The sequence below is a fragment of the Ruditapes philippinarum genome, unplaced genomic scaffold (assembly GCF_026571515.1).
Source record: "Ruditapes philippinarum isolate M1 unplaced genomic scaffold, ASM2657151v2 ctg3385_1_1_1_1, whole genome shotgun sequence".
Classification (NCBI taxonomy): Eukaryota; Metazoa; Mollusca; class Bivalvia; order Venerida; family Veneridae; genus Ruditapes; species Ruditapes philippinarum.
Genome location: NW_026862005.1, coordinates 82,849 through 99,335, shown reverse-complemented (window position 1 = coordinate 99,335; position 16,487 = coordinate 82,849). Strand labels below are relative to the sequence as shown.

At 33.0% G+C, this 16,487-nt stretch overlaps 1 protein-coding gene across 1 annotated transcript; it reads left to right on the top strand.

Annotated features, from left to right (window-relative positions):
* The first annotated feature begins 166 nt into the window (after nucleotides 1-166).
* Nucleotides 167-15,894, top strand: LOC132717610 (tetraspanin-7-like). Its single transcript, XM_060701104.1, has 9 exons — nucleotides 167-344; nucleotides 2,738-2,808; nucleotides 7,470-7,685; nucleotides 8,370-8,444; nucleotides 8,943-9,041; nucleotides 9,497-9,553; nucleotides 13,526-13,681; nucleotides 14,692-14,775; nucleotides 15,495-15,894. Exons 2-9 carry the CDS (start codon nucleotides 2,746-2,748, stop codon nucleotides 15,561-15,563), a joined length of 819 nt encoding a protein of 272 aa, XP_060557087.1. The 5' UTR covers nucleotides 167-344; nucleotides 2,738-2,745; the 3' UTR covers nucleotides 15,564-15,894.
* The last annotated feature ends 593 nt before the right edge of the window (nucleotides 15,895-16,487 follow it).

The following is a 16,487-nucleotide window of genomic DNA, read 5'->3' as shown; positions in this document are numbered from 1 at the left end:
AATTGTAGATAAGTGTATATACCTATATTTGCAAAAAAGAAAATGAAGAATGGGAATTGCTCAATTTCTTTGATTATTATTAAAATTCAAGTTTAATTTTTTTCTATATATTTCATTTCAAAATAGCACCTCTTCATTACGAAAGCACCTGTAAGCAACGGGTACATACATGTGTGTATCTACAGTTTGACTCACGTAATCAGAAAGTAAACACAAAGGGGGCGTAACAATGTTCCTATCTGACCTATTTGATAGTGAAACCAGTGTCTAAATTATTTTGAATATTGGGAGTATTTAAGATACAGACGTAGAAAAAATATTAGATTTGACGTAACAGCATAAAGGTAAATGAATATAATATTATTATTATCATTTATTGACATATTTAGAATATATTTTCAATTTGTGAACTTTAATATGTAAATTAACTTTGGCTACATTGTTATTTTTATTATGGCTTGTCGTTGAACTCGAAAATGTTCTCAATTAATTTAAGTTAATCGTCTACACAAGAAAGTAAGCGTTTGATTATTTTACATTTCTTTATTAGCATCGAAAAGATTACTGAAAAATACACTCATTTAATGTTGGTGTGTTTTGTTTTAAATTTTCATGTATCACTGATTGATAAATCATACTATTTTAAACAAGTAACAACATCCCTTTATAAATTTTTGATAATTTCACTGTGTGGCGATATTTGTATATTTGTAAATGTCTACTTTTTGCTTTCACGAATTAATTAGTTCAGTATACATGTATTTGTTAAATGAACTACACTCATAGTTTTATAAACTTCGTATAAGTCAAATAAACTCGCGTGACACTGTGAGCATTGAAACAAAAATGTCTAGTTACGGTCAGTGTCGAATTCCACCAATGTGACGCAGATATGAAGCCACTTTTCGGTCAATATGACATGCCTTGGAATGAGACCATGGTACTTCGGCTGACTGTAAATTAGTAGTCCTGTATCATTTTCAGAACCAAAGAACACAACATTTGGCGAATAATTACCAAAATAATTTAATGAAACAAATACGCTGCAAGATTTTTTTTCAATTTTGAAGTCGCAAATATTTTGTCAGAGCCTTATTTGATTTATTTAAAAAACATTTGTTATACATGTATTTTATTTTTCTTCGTATTTACGTTGTTAATACAAAATAATCAAAACCATTGATCAAATCAATTGAACGTACTCAGTGTTCAATGTTAGCGAGATAACGACAGGAAATTCTTGTTTAAAAAGCCATTTTCTGAAGCATTTATTGAATGTTGGGAAGTCCTTATCAAAATTTTATTCATACGCAAACTTTCTCAACTATATACATGAAAACACATGTTGTTTTTTACTAGATAAGGGAAGTACATGTCTGATGCAAAAAATCAGTGTTTTATATACTAATACAGCACTTGACAATGTTTGAATAATATTGTGCTCCCGTTACTGAAGGTTACATGCAATGCTATAAATTATTGGTTATATCTTAACAACATTGATATCTTGCAATGTGATATGGATTGTATAAGTGCGCGATAAAACTATTAAACATGCATGTCATGCGGTTACTATACATCGCATATCCAAAAACATGTATATCTTGCAAAGTTATATTATCTTATATCCCCCTTTAAAGCTGCATGCCTCCATAGATTAACCAAAAACCTTTCCAGATAATCAAACTTGAAAACAAAAAATGTAAATTGTTGCAAAGTCATATAATACATGTTATATGCGATTAATGACTGATTTTGCAGTGTTTATCCCCATATTTCTACCGAGATACTAACGTATAGTAAGAGCTATTTTTGCATATTTTGACCTCCTTTTGCAATGTGTAAAATACTTTCTTAGTTCACTTCCCAATATGTTACTTTAAAATACATTTTCAAAACTTCCATCTTAATTAGCATAGATCTGGAGGCATGCTGCTTTAGTTTATATACATTTATTTTAGCTATAGGCTTATTGAAACACTCTCGAATCCGTTCCTGGAACCAACCAGTACTAAGAATGAATGTTAAGTTTCTTGCTCAAAGAAACAACGGCTTGCCCCTGACAGGGTTTGAACCCAAATGCGGTCAGCAATCCTTAGAGTTTTAACTAGCCACTTGGCCACGCCGCTACTGCTTTTATTATTATTCGTTCCCTCATTTAATTGTTTTGCTTAATCAACTCTGAGGAAGAATAGCTATTTATAATTATATTACTTTATAAATTACTCATTCATGTAAGTGGGGAACAGTTTATTTTTAGTCTTTATTTAAAGTCTTTATTTTTCCTAATATACTTTGCTTCGAAAAAAAGTTCTTATTTGCTCTTTATACATTGCTTGAAACCATTATACAAGGGGAACATATTTCAGAACTTCTTACTTGTTTTACTCAATGTGTGACCTATAGAGTAAAACATGTAGCTAATGTTTCATCCACGTTTTGCCCGATTCAATACTTGTAGTAAATGTTATAATTATGCAGTTGATACCTTAAGTATATACATTTCTTTTGTTCCTAATTTTCAATACAAATTCGTGATTTTGTTCAAAAAGACATTTTCTATGGAGTTTAAATTCGTGGAATTTAATATTCAAAGGGCTCATATTTAGCAATTTGCACAATATTAGACCTAGATCTGTCAAAAGACCCTCATCTTAGTAGATACCATCCTCAAGTTATAGCATTAACAATATGTATTACATGTTTTATTGTTGAGTTTCGTTTCTTTTGTTTGTAGTTTTAAGAATGGGAAGCTGTGGCGAATGCTTAGCAAAGTTTGGGCTTATTACATTCAACATCATATTTCTGGTGAGTATACGTACGCGTATATTATTAGTTATAAAGATTTTTTGACAGGTTATATGGCCCTATATAAACGGTGTTTTGCAAATATAACCCGAGCTGCGATTATCCAATGTAAAGAGATGTTATAAACGTGCAGTATTATATATAATCAGATACATTGTACGTACACATGTATTAAAATCGTCCGACCAATTATCTTATCCATATGATAACACCATAAGATTATACATGTATAATATTATTGTATAAAAAATTGATAATTGATAAAATCCTAGGAAACAAAGTAAGTTTCTCGGTCCAAGTTTTAACCATTACTAGTTGGCCATTAATTAAATGATATTTGTTACATGCAGAAATGAGAAAAAATAACTAAACAGGAATCAATTTTTATTGTTATTATTATTTTATCTTTATTATTATTTATTATTATTATCATAATTATTATTATTATCATAATTATTATTATTATTCTTTTATTATCATTATTATTATCATCATTATTATTAAAAATTATCATTATTATTTTTTTCTGAATTCATTAATCACTAAGGAAAATACTAACACAATGTTTGGGTGTCGATGTTAAGTTCAAAACCAATTATTTTAAGCGATGCAGTGTACATGGTGTATTAGACTGATAAAATGATTTAAAGCTGCACGCCTCCATACGAGCCAAAATATTTCAAGAGAATCGAACTTGAAAATCAAAGAAAAATGTACTATGATTGCATGAATATAAAAAAGATTCAATGTTCAAGTAATAATTTGCATGCGATATGCGATCAATGACTGATTTTGCGATATTTTTCACCATATTTCTACTGCGTGACAAACGCAGTAAGGACTATTTTGCATAATCTGACATCTTTCTTTCTTTCTTTTCTTTCTTACTTAACTAAATTAGGCATGTTAAAAAATGAGACCTATTTTCTTGGCCCTTCTGTTTATGAAAAGCTGTAAATTAATGGAATTTAGAGATAAACTGAAACTAATTAAGGTTCAAGTACTTGTATAAAACTTGCCTTAATTCTTAACAAAATGTACGTGACATTGGAACGCGAAATCAAAGTACGTTTTATCATAAACTAGACATTGATAACATTTGATCGATATGCAAATAACGTTGTCTAAAAAACGATATTTACAACTAGGTTATTTTCGATTGAATCGATTCAAAATATTTTGTCTGTGACATTTGTGTAAAAATATGTACTAGTATGGAACGCCGTGACTGTCTTATGTAATCAATGTTTTTGTTATCTTGTGAAACGATGATATTATTTTGTCGTTTGAGCATGTTAACATGTGCAATTTACATCATGTCTTGTCAAAGAAACATGCTCACTTGTACAAACAGCATGTTAACTTGTCAAATTGTTATGATGACATGTGCAGACAACATGTTAACTTGTCAAAGTATCGTGATGACTTGTGCAAACAACATGTTAACTTGCCAAAGTATAATGATGACTTGTGCAAATGTCATAGTAACTTGTCAAAATGTAATGATGACTTGTGCAAACGACATGTTAACTTTTCGAATTATTGTGATGACATCTGCATACAGCATGTTAACTTGTCAAAGTTTCAACAGCATGTTAACTTGTCAAAGTATCATGATGACTTGTGTTGTGCAAACGCCATGTTAACTTGTCAAAGTATAATTATGACTTGTGCAAACGACATGTTAACTTGTCGAATTATCGTGATGACATGTGCAAACAGCATGTTAACATGTCAAATTACCATGATGACTAGTGAAGACAACATGTGAACATGTCAAAGAATCGTGATGACTTGTGCAAAGGACATGTTATCTTGTATCATGCTGACATGTCAAAACGCACTGTTAACTTGTGCAAATGCCATGCTAACATGTCAAAATTCCATGATGACATGTGTAAACAGCATGTTAACTTGTCGAATTATCGTTATGACATGTGCATACAGCATGTTAACTTGTCCAAGTATCATGATGACTTGTGCAAACAACATGTTAACTTGTCCAAGTATAATGATGACTTGTGCAAATGCCATGCTAACTTGTCAAAATTTCATTATGACATGTGCAAACAGTATGTTAACTTGTCAAATCATCGTGATAATATGTGCAAACAACTTGCTAACTTGTCCAAGTAGCATGGTGACTTGTGAAAGCGACATGTTAAATGTCAAAATTTCATGATGACATGTGCAAACAGCATGTTAACTTGTCAAGGTATCGTGATAACTTGTGCAAACTCCATTCTAACTTGTCAATATATCATGATGACTTGTGCAAATGCCATGTTAACTTGTCAAATTATCATGATGACTTGTGCAGACAACATGATAATTTGTCAAAGAATCGTGATGACTTGTGCAAAACACATGTTAACTTATATAAAGGTATTATGAGCATGCCATCACGATAATTCGACAAGTTAACATACTGTTTGCACATGTCATCATGAAATTTTGACAAGTTAACATGTCGCTTTCACAAGTCATCATGATATTTTGACTAGTTAACATGTCGTTTGCACAAGTCATCATGATACTTTGACAAGTTAACATGTTGTCTGCACATGTCATAATGATTATTTGACAAGTTTACATGCTGTTTGAACAAGTCATCATTGTCTTTAGACAAGATATGATGTAAATTGCACATGTTAATATGCTTAAATGACAAAATAATATCATCATTTCACAAGATAGCAAAAACATTGATAGCATAAGACAGTCACGGCGTTCCATATACATGTAAGAACGTTAATAATCGGGTGTTCGCAGGTATTAAGGAAAAACGACTGAAGAGGTAGTTGAACGAACACCTTATCACCGTGCGATAAAACACTTGAAAATATATTATTTTTTCTGAATTCATTAATCACTAAGGAAAATACTAACACAATGTTTGGGAGTCGATGTTAAGTTCAAAACCAATTATTTTAAGCGATGCAGTGAAAATGGTGTATTAGACTGATAAAATGATCTAAAGCTGCACGCCTCCATACGAGCCAAAATAATTTAAGAGGATCAAACTTGAAAATCAAAGAAAAATGTACTATGATTTTGTGAAATATAAAAAGGTTCAAGATTCAAGTAATAATTTGACTGTTATATGCGATCATTGACTGATTTTGCAATACTTTTCACCATATTTCTACTGCGCGATAATTGCAGTAAGGACTATTTTGCATATTCTGACATCTTTCTTTCTTACTTAAACCCGTTTTAGGCATGTTAAAAAAATGAGACCTATTTTCTTGGCCCTTCTGTTTATGAAAAGCTGTAAATTAATGGAATTTAGAGATAAATGAAACTAATTAAGGTTCAAGTACTTGTATAAAACTTGCCTTAATTCTTAACAAAATGTACGTGACATTGGAACGCGAAATCAAAGTATGTTTTATCATAAACTAGACATTGATAACATTTGATCGATATGCAAATAACGTTGTCTAAAAAACGATATTTACAACTGCGTTATTTTCGATTGAATCGATTCAAAATATTTTGTCTGTGACAAAAATGTGTGTAAAATATATACATGTACGAATTTTAACAATCGGGTGTTCGAGGTAGTTGAACGAACACCTTATCACCGTGCGATAAAACACTTGAAACTATATTGGTTAGGGAAAATGTTATAGAGATTAGAACTCGTGAAACTTCGGTATACTTCGTCTCTTTCTGTATCTCTGTGGAGATAAAAAAGATCTTTATGACCTCTGCAGCAACATGGCAGCAAACCGTCACTTATCAAAATGATATACAGAAAGTTACAAAATTAACCGAATCGATACGAGCTATTGGTGGTAAGAATGTATACATTTTGCCGTTCACAATTGTAAATGCCCGTGACCTTATATATTGAGGTAAAAAGTGATGACAAATCCCTCAAGTGTCATCCCGTAATCTAATTTAATTCGCATTATCTTTAAACAGAGTTAGCTCATGTTATGTAAACTTACAAACTTATCTTGTGAGATTTGAAGATGTTTCACGAACAATATAAAACGCTAACCGTATTTGAAATAACGTATTCCGTATACCTCAAACTATTTCTTCTGCATACTTACATCATCATAATATGACAGGTGGTTAATCTCGTGCACTTTTTTGTGCTAACAAGTGTGAATCTAGGGGCCAGAGGGGCTGTCAAAATTTCGACAAGAGGTATTGTATATGTTCAAGAGGGATCTGGGATCTTGATGTATTCAATTTATGACACAATGGCTAAATCTCAAGGGGACAGGGTCATTTCTCTCTACCCCACGCCCTTTCCCAATTGTAATGAGGTAAGTTCGAGAAAAAATTAATTTAAACAATTGCTTCATTACGTTTGTCAAAATATTTCAGTCGATTAGAAGCTTATTTTTCACTTTGAATTTAACTTCGGTAATGTCTAGATCGTCATTTTATTTTTAAGGGATCTAAAATACATAATAATCAATCATAGAAAATGTACAACAGTTACTATAAATACAGTTTAGGACCGCCTTACGACCAATTATTATCACTTTAGCATATGGTGACATCATGATCCCAAAAGATGACCATTGACTCCAATAAGTTTGCATATCTTAATATATTTTTAAAAATAATGTTAGTAAAACATATTTTTAAACATACCTCATAGAACGCTCTCTCCAAAATTTACTTTCTAAATCTTGCAGCTCTCAGGAATTGCAGTGTTGGGTGTAGGAATATGGGTCAGGGTCGACAAAAATGTGGTTAACATGCAGAACTTGGTCGAGTTCGACTCCGATGACAAATCCCTCTCGACAGCTGCTTATGTTCTAATTGGGTTCGGCAGTTTTGTTCTGGTTGTCAGTGCCTTCGGTTTCCTGGCTGCATGCTGTGCCAGCAAGACCAAGTTCTTTATCGTTGGTGTAAGTTGATGAACAATTTTCTTAACGCCTTATATAGCAATAGCAATGGGTCTGTATCAAATTCAATAACTGCATAAATGTATAATTTAAGTAAGACTCTTCACATAAAAAAACAACAAAATATTGTAGTTGACACTTTTTGTACACCGTAATCAAGAGTCATTTTTTACTTTCCCGATATAAGCGCCGTATTATTTGTTTTGATTGTTCCTTTTTTATTATCCTTATTTTAGGTGTTCTTCCTCTGATTTTTTGTAATTGTAATACCCGGTATGCGTTTTTTATTATCATGTTTTTTGCTGTTAGCTTATTATCCCCCTTCTAGAGGGGTGCATTTAGATTTGCATTTGTCCATCCGTCCGTGCATGCGTTGTGCATGTAGGATTTTGATTGTTTTTATTTTGTTTTTAAGCATATTTTAGGATGTATTCTTAATATTGGAAAAAATCAAGATTGGATGTCAATTTAATGCCCTTCACTTAAGCGTAGGGGGAGTCATGAAGAATTTCCTTTCTGTCTGTCCAGTAGACTGACTCAACAGTGGAATGTAGTCCTACGAAAACATTTCTAGTGTTTTTTTCCTTAGGATTTTTCTATAAACTGCCGTTCAAATATGTTAGTATTATTATGCTGTACATGTTCAATATATGTTCTATATAACATAATTATTACTTACATTTTCAGTACATCGTGTTTCTTGTTATAATATTTATTGGAGAGTTCGCTGGAGGCATTTCGGCAGCAGTATTTAAAGGAAAGGTAATACACCTTGATTTCCATGTAATATATAATTATTGTTTCCGGTTGGTTGGACATAGATTGCCCTTTGTGTACTATTTAAGACTGGTGAGATTCGAATCCATGGCATCCTTAGCGATGATGTTTTTTTATCTTCGTAAGGACGGAAAATGTCGATGTATGCCGCACTTTTACGAACTCGTGACGGATATTAATATGCCATTTTAAAATGAGTGTATGTATATGTTATTTTGAATTCTTATTAACACTTTTATTCCTTAGTTACTGTCGGGTTAACTATGGTAATACATGTACATACTTCTGCGCTAAAAAATAGATCTAAATGATTTCTGTGCAGTTAACGGTTTTATTAAGTCATTATAACATTACTTCTGACCTTTTTCAATCAGTTAACAATTATTCCGCGTAAAAAATAGTTCTCAAAAGGTGCAATAATTGTTTTTGTCATGAATTATTGTCTATCATGTCATTGTCAAACTGCGTATTTGTTTTTTTTAGATTGATCATAATTTACCGTCTGTGCTAACCAAATCGTTCCAGAAATACAAGCCTGGTAATGGTCTTCTACCAAAGGCGTGGGACTACATGCAAACATGGGTATAAATATCACATTCAACAGTTTTTTATTCTAATATCTACCATGATTTTGATTTCCTTGTTATTTTTTATTTATTGTCTCTGTCAACATCCAGGAAATCGGATGTACTTGTAATAAACATATAATATTTATAGATGAAAACGTTAAGCAATACTATTAGAAAAATAAACTTTTTGGCAATGCCAATATTGACATTGTCATCAGTGTTTAAAAGTTTTTAACTTACCATGTATTCTTGCTTACATCTTTGGACTCAACTGTATATAAACCAAAGAGTCAAAGTCATGGCTGTTTTGGAGGCAATGGGATTTCAACAACGATGCATGACTTGTTGGGTTTTTGTTATCGTTGTGTGACAATGCAACATGTCATGCTTATGATTATTTATTAACGTATCGTATTTCTATGAAGCTACTGTCATAAAAATCATGTGGTGTTTGTTTTTTTACTTCAGCTGAGTTGCTGTGGCTCACAAGGACCAAAGGATTATAAAAGTATCAACTTTACCTCGGTAATGTATAAATTTCAAAATGCAAACAAGAAAGGTTTAAATAAGTTTAGAGTGGGGGAAACTTTATAAATGTATACTCAGGAAAACTGAAATGCATGTATTGGCAAGTTTGGTTAAAAAAGTATTGACTGTACGATGAAAAAAGTGTTTCACGTTGGTTAGTAGCTGACTGCAGTGTACCAACCTAACAGCCGATTGAGTAATCTTACAGTTACCGCTGGGTAGCAAGGTCATCTTTGCTTAACCCAAATGAGTGGGTTTCTGTAAATGTAAGTAATAGTTATAGTACATGAAACGAGTTAGTTACGAGGATATAACACTGGCTGGGGCGACATCAAGGGATGTTTCTGCTAAAAAATGGCGAGGCGAAACTAACGAGTTTCATATACTATAACTGTGTGATCACAATGGCATAATGTTTTCTATTTTTGTAATAGAAATAAATAAATGAATAAATAGATAAATCGTTGGCTACATTACAGTTATTTATGATAAGGCACGTTTTTCAAGTTGTTTTCCACGGGGGAGGAAGTGTTACACGAAGGATGGAGTTCTTATGATAACTTGTTTTGAGTTCTTATGATAACTGTCACGGAGTTCCTGGAAAACGTTACGGATTTCTGTGGAAAACTTTTCTATATACTTGGAGAACTCGCGTAAATAATGGTTATTTTTAACTTTAAATTGGGAGTTTGAGGTGCTAAATTAAACTTTGATAATTAAGCTTGCCCTACATATTGAATTATGTTTCAGAAAAAATCTTTTAGTCCATATTTCGTCGCCGTTTAAAAAAAAATCTGGTAGTTTTGAGAAAAATTTCCAAATTATTTGCTAATTCGTACATATTGACCTTTTCATTTGTGATCTTCTTCGTTGCTATACATAATCACCTAATTATAGTGGAGAGTTGCAAACATAAAGCCCGAGCTAACAAATGTATACCCGATTTTTCAAATGTTACGGAGTTCTTGTGATAACTCAAAATATGTCCTGGAGTTCTTATGATAACTTTTGTTACTGCCAGTGTGTTTCTTGTGCTTAATTACGGCACATTTAAGCGTATTTTATTAGTCAATAAGTGTATAAATCATTATGAAGCATAGTACGCTTATCATTTGCACAAAAATTTGGTTATATAACGTTGGTTTTGATCGTGTTTTAGTTCCTAATTAAATTTGTGCGAAATCATATTGACATTATAAAACCCAACGAATGCACTAAATGTTTCTGTGTATACTGTTCGTCAACAAAAGTTTTATGTCATAAGTTTCCGCAAATGCAACATTGAGGTCATGTGGCAAAATTAAAACACGATCATTCAATATATCTGGAGAAGACATGAAACTGCTTTGGTGTACAGTCTATATAGGATAAACAGGTGCTAAGCTATCTTCAGGAACGACCGCCTCCGTGGTCGAGGGATTTGAATCGAATCCAGTTACCTCTCTGACGTGGGTTCAATCCCCGGGAGATGCTTTGGTAGTTTAGCACGGAGGAAGGTAGTCTAGTACTGGAGTAACTCTCCAGGAACGATGGTTAGGAAACTACCCGCCCATAGGACTGAAATACTGTTGGGAAAAGGCGTAAAATGAAACAAACAAACAAAAATCTTCAGGGAAACCTGAATCAGCGGCCACCTGTATTCAGCAGTAACATGGCTTAAACCGCCAAGGAAAATTGTTTAAAACTTACACTTTTTTCTCAGTTACATGTGTTAAGCAACTGCCTTTCTAAAGCAGACAATAAGTAGTTGGGCTCAAAAGCGGCTAAGTAAATTGTATCATAATATACCATGTATCGTATGTAACCGGGATACCCTTCACACCCATGCACCGAAATGTATGATCTTTTTATGCATAAAAAATCACCCGATTACTACCGATCTCTTCGACAGATTTGCACGTGCCCTACGGGTTCGAGCGAAAGAAGTTCGACAATATATTTTTGTAAATCAGTTACAGCAAAAGTTGTTGCAAAATTTTCACAACTAGGACTCCAACTTTGATAAGAAAAATGTATGCAGTAATTTTCCGAAATATGGAGATTGTTGTACGTCACGTGATGCTACATTGGATTTAATAGAGAAAGGAACAGGGTCGATAAACGGCATGAACCTTACGGTGACTCACATATCTTATTGAAGACTTACTTTCTATCGTCATATCATTGTCATAGAACTTTATACGTTTCTATGACAAAAAACTGATACCTTTTAGAAATTGTTCTAAATGTTCTCTAAAACTGCCAGGAATATTGATACTAGTATATGACGAAATCATGCTTGAGTATTAAATTCAAAGCGTCTTTTTATCCTGTAAGTAAATGCTCTACATCAAGTATGTTTACAGTCATTCCAATAAAATAAAAAACACACACACAAAATGACCAAAACAAACACAAAAAAACACAAGAAACGGAGGTAAGAAAAATATCTATTGAACTGAAAAACACGATCAAAACCAACGTTATATAACCAAATTTTTGTGCAAATGATAAGCGTACTATGCTTCATAATGATTTACACACTTATTGACTAATAAAATACGCTTAAACGTGCCGTGATTAAGCACAAAAACATACTGGCAGTAACAAAAGTTATCATAAGAACTCCAGGACATATTTTGAGTTATCGCAAGAACTCCGTAACATTTGAAAAATCGGGTATAAATTTATTAGCCTTGGCTTTATGTTTGCAACTCTCCATAATAATTAGGTGATTATGTATAGCAACGGTGAAGATCACAAATGAAAAGGTCAATATGTACGAATTAGCAAGTAATTTGGTAATTTTTCTCAAAACTACCAGATTTTTTTTAAAAAGGCGACGAAATATGGACTAAAATATTTTTTCTGAAACAAAATACAATATGTAGGGCAAGCTTAATTATCAAAGTTAAATTTAGCACCTCAAACTCCCCATTTAAAGTTAAAAATAACCATCATTTACGCGAGTTCTCCAAGTATATAGAAAAGTTTTCCACAGAAATCCGTAACGTTTTCCTGGAACTCCGTGACAGTTATCATAAGAACTCCAAACAAGTTATCATAAGAACTCCATCCTTCGTGTAACACTTCCTCCCCGTGGTTTTCGCTGCCTCAAAAAAAAAAAAAAAAAAAAAAAAAAAAAAAGATATACAAAAGACATCCAATGTTAGAGAAGGATTGTAAAATGTTACCAATATTGATTAAAGATTAAAGGGGTTTTTTTTCAGTGCATTAATTATCTTTGTTTATATTTTTCCTTATAATTATTTCCTTATTTAATTTTATTGAAAAGTTAAAACGGCAGGGTCGGGGGACGAAAAAACGCTGAAAAGCTGGGGCACGGGGCGAAGTTTAATATAAAAAAACTTCGCCTCGCAGTAGCGCGGGACGAGATTTAAGAAGTAAAACCGTGGGGGCGAGGAGCTAAAAACGCTAATTAGCGGGTTTTCGCTCCGCGCCCCCGCCATTTTAACTTGTTAATTCTCAGCTTTTCGCTTGACGGGGTCGCAGGAATAAGCGGGGGTGAGGGGCGAAGTTTAAAAATAAAACTTCGCCGCGCGCCCCCGCTAATTAACGTGTTTTCGTCCGCGACCCTGCCGTTTTATTTCTTAAATCACGCTCGGCGCCTTCGCGGGGCGAAGTGTTTTTATTAAATTTTGCCCCGCGCCCTCGCTAATGAGCGTATTTTCGCTTCGCGCCCTCGCCATTTTAATTTGTTAATTTTCGACTTTTCGCTTGACGGGGTCGCGGGGCAAAAACACGAATGGCACAAATCAGCTACCATACATATGTGAAACCTCGTAACTGGACGCTCTTCTGCGTCAACTGGTGCTTTAATGTTTTCTCATTAATTAGCAACCAAAAAGTCAAGCGAAACACCCTTGAAGACAAAATTTAATTACAAATATTTGAATGATAGAGAAACGGGTACATAAGATTTTTCTATTTTGTATAACCAAATATATACCGAGAAATATCTATTTATAGATTCCGTATAAACATTATGTTCCTGACACGTGCTGTTTTCTGAGCAATAATGATCCGGAGAATCCGAAAGCAGTTGACGAAAAAAAATGTCAAGATGACGCAGTGAAAATTCAAACGAACAACAACAACACAACGTCTTCATATGTACACACATTGGTATGGTATATTTTATTACAGTTTGTAATTCATTTCTTGGTAGTGACTACCAGCTGATCAAATATAATTACACATGCATGCGGATTGACTACTTACACTAATGATTACAATTAACTTGACATTCTATATACGTAATGAAGTTTTTATATAGTTTGATATGTTCGTGAATATCTTAACTCAGTATTATAATATCCGAACATAAGCATATTAAATCTACCTTTGTTCGTAATTATCTTTACTCAATATTATAATATCCGAACATAAACATATTAAATCTACCTAATTTCGTGAATATCTTAACTCAATATTATAATATCCGAACATAAGCATATTAAATCTACCTTTGTTCGTAATTATCTTTACTCAATATTATAATATCCGAACATAAACATATTAAATCTACCTAATTTCGTGAATATCTTAACTCAATATTATAATATCCGAACATAAGCATATTAAATCTACCTTTGTTCGTGAATATCTTTACTCAATATTATAATATCTGAACATATGTATACAGTCAACTATCGTTATCTCGACATCGCTTTTCTCGATATTTCGTTATCTCGATTAAATTGTGAAAGTCCCGATTTTCTTCCTTCTTTATCTATATGGAAATGTTTGTTTATCTCGATATTTTTATTTCGATATTTTCTGTATCTCAGTTTCTGTCTTATTCAAACCCTAATATGTTTATCTCGACATTTCGTTATCTCGATATTGTTGACGGTCCCGATGACTTCGAGATAACGAGAGTCGACTGTACATGTATTAGATCTACCTATGTTCGTGAATTCGTGAATATCTTGCAAATCCCAACACTGACCGTTTCAATTATTATTTTATTATTATACTGGTCACTTGAGCTGCTCAACATCTCTCTGTTAATAAGGTTTTGAACTTAAAATATAAAAATGTACTAATTTGTTTGTATCCATGGCCGTTTTTCTTTTATTTGCTTTTTTACAATATTATTTATTGTATAAGAAAATTATGTGATTTGTTTACAGGGATGCTACGACAGTTTAAATGAAAAGATTAAATCTCACGTCGCAGTTATAATCGGCGTGGCTGTTGGAATTGCCATGTTTCAGGTAAAACTGTATTCTTCTTTACATGAAGTATGTGTTTGAGTCCCACCAACGCTTTAAGGTCACATAGCAGCTCAAGCTTTATTGGTTGGCGGTTTACACCATAACAATAACTTCCGTAATATTGTCCACTGTCGAGTGGCCACGCCCGATAGCTTCGAATCATTTGCCACTCACCCCCATGGAAATGAGCCCTACATTCACTGTCAATGAGTTCATATGATTTAGATATTTAGATAGTTTTAGAAAGGTAGGTGATTCTACTCAGATGACTGAAATAATGCACGGATGGCCGCCTAATATTTTCAACACCGCTTGCACCAGATATTCCCCAATGAAATCTTCACATACTACCAAAAACTGCACATTATATGAACAAATATATTGTACAAATGTATTTGAATGGCATTGTCCACAGTCAACTAGATCCCTTTCTTATTCGGATTAGTCAATTTGTCTTGAAATTAATTTGGTCCGGAATCATTTTGGATCTGCACATTCTCCGAAATGGTCACCTCCGCCATCTTTTCTTCCAATTGTTGTTTTATGATTATTTTGTATTAAAATCGTGCATTTACTTATGTTCACAACACATTTATACTAATATATCTTAAATAGTTTTTACAAAAAAAAAGATCAATTTTTCTTTAATAACACTGCGGTAAAAGTGAAAGTACAATTTAGGAAATTTTAGGAAATAAATGGTCTTGTTGTATTTTCAGCTGCTGGGAATAGTTATGTCGATTTGCATCTGTAAACGTGACCGGGACGATGGGAACAACGTGTACTAATGTGAAGTAAAAAGCGTATATAACATACATACTGTTTTGTGTGTTGACATAACATACATTCTGTTTTGTGTGTTTGGAAACTTAACATTCAAAGATTCTTCTTTTGGGGCGTATGGGGTTTTGGGGGTTTATTTTTAATGGAAATGGGAAAAGAAATATTGTAAATATATATTATTTTTGGATGGGTTTGGCGACGAGGAACACTTTTTTTTGTGGCGATACACAGTTATTTGTTTATCGCATTTTGTACATGTAATTTTAATTTCAAAGTTTGACGTTGAAGGCAATGTTTGATTTCATTATAAGAATACAGAAGAAAAATATTTACTTATTTCATTTTACGTTATCTTTTATTCTCCGTCATTTTGGTAATTCCGCAGAGGAAACTCTGTAATGTATGATGGCTGATTTATGCCATGTCGTGTTTTCGCTCTCGGGTGCCAGGCGAAAACACAAAAATAGGACAGCATTCGGTTACTTTGTTGTATTTTTGTGTTTTCGCCTGGCGCCCAACAGAACAAAACTACTACCTGGCTCAAATCAGCTACCATAGTTATGCGATAAAATATAAAAGAACTATACATCTTTACCTGATGATGCCGAAAATTTCTTTTGCAATATCCGAACTTAACGAAATTACCAAGTAGCTATCCCTCAAATTCCTACCAAATCATTCCTACACACAGGTCATTTTCTATTTAGATTCACGTCCAATATAAATACTGCAAGTAGAACACACACTGGAATGGAGAATTTAGGATAAATTTCAAAAGGACCAATTTCAGGACTTTTTTTGATATACGCGTTAACTAAAATAAAGGTACATTAAAAATCATGAATGCATGGCAAGTTGATATGGTGAAACATTATTTACCGCTCTGGGTTCGAATCCCGATTGGGTTATTGGATTTTCCATGTGAAGAA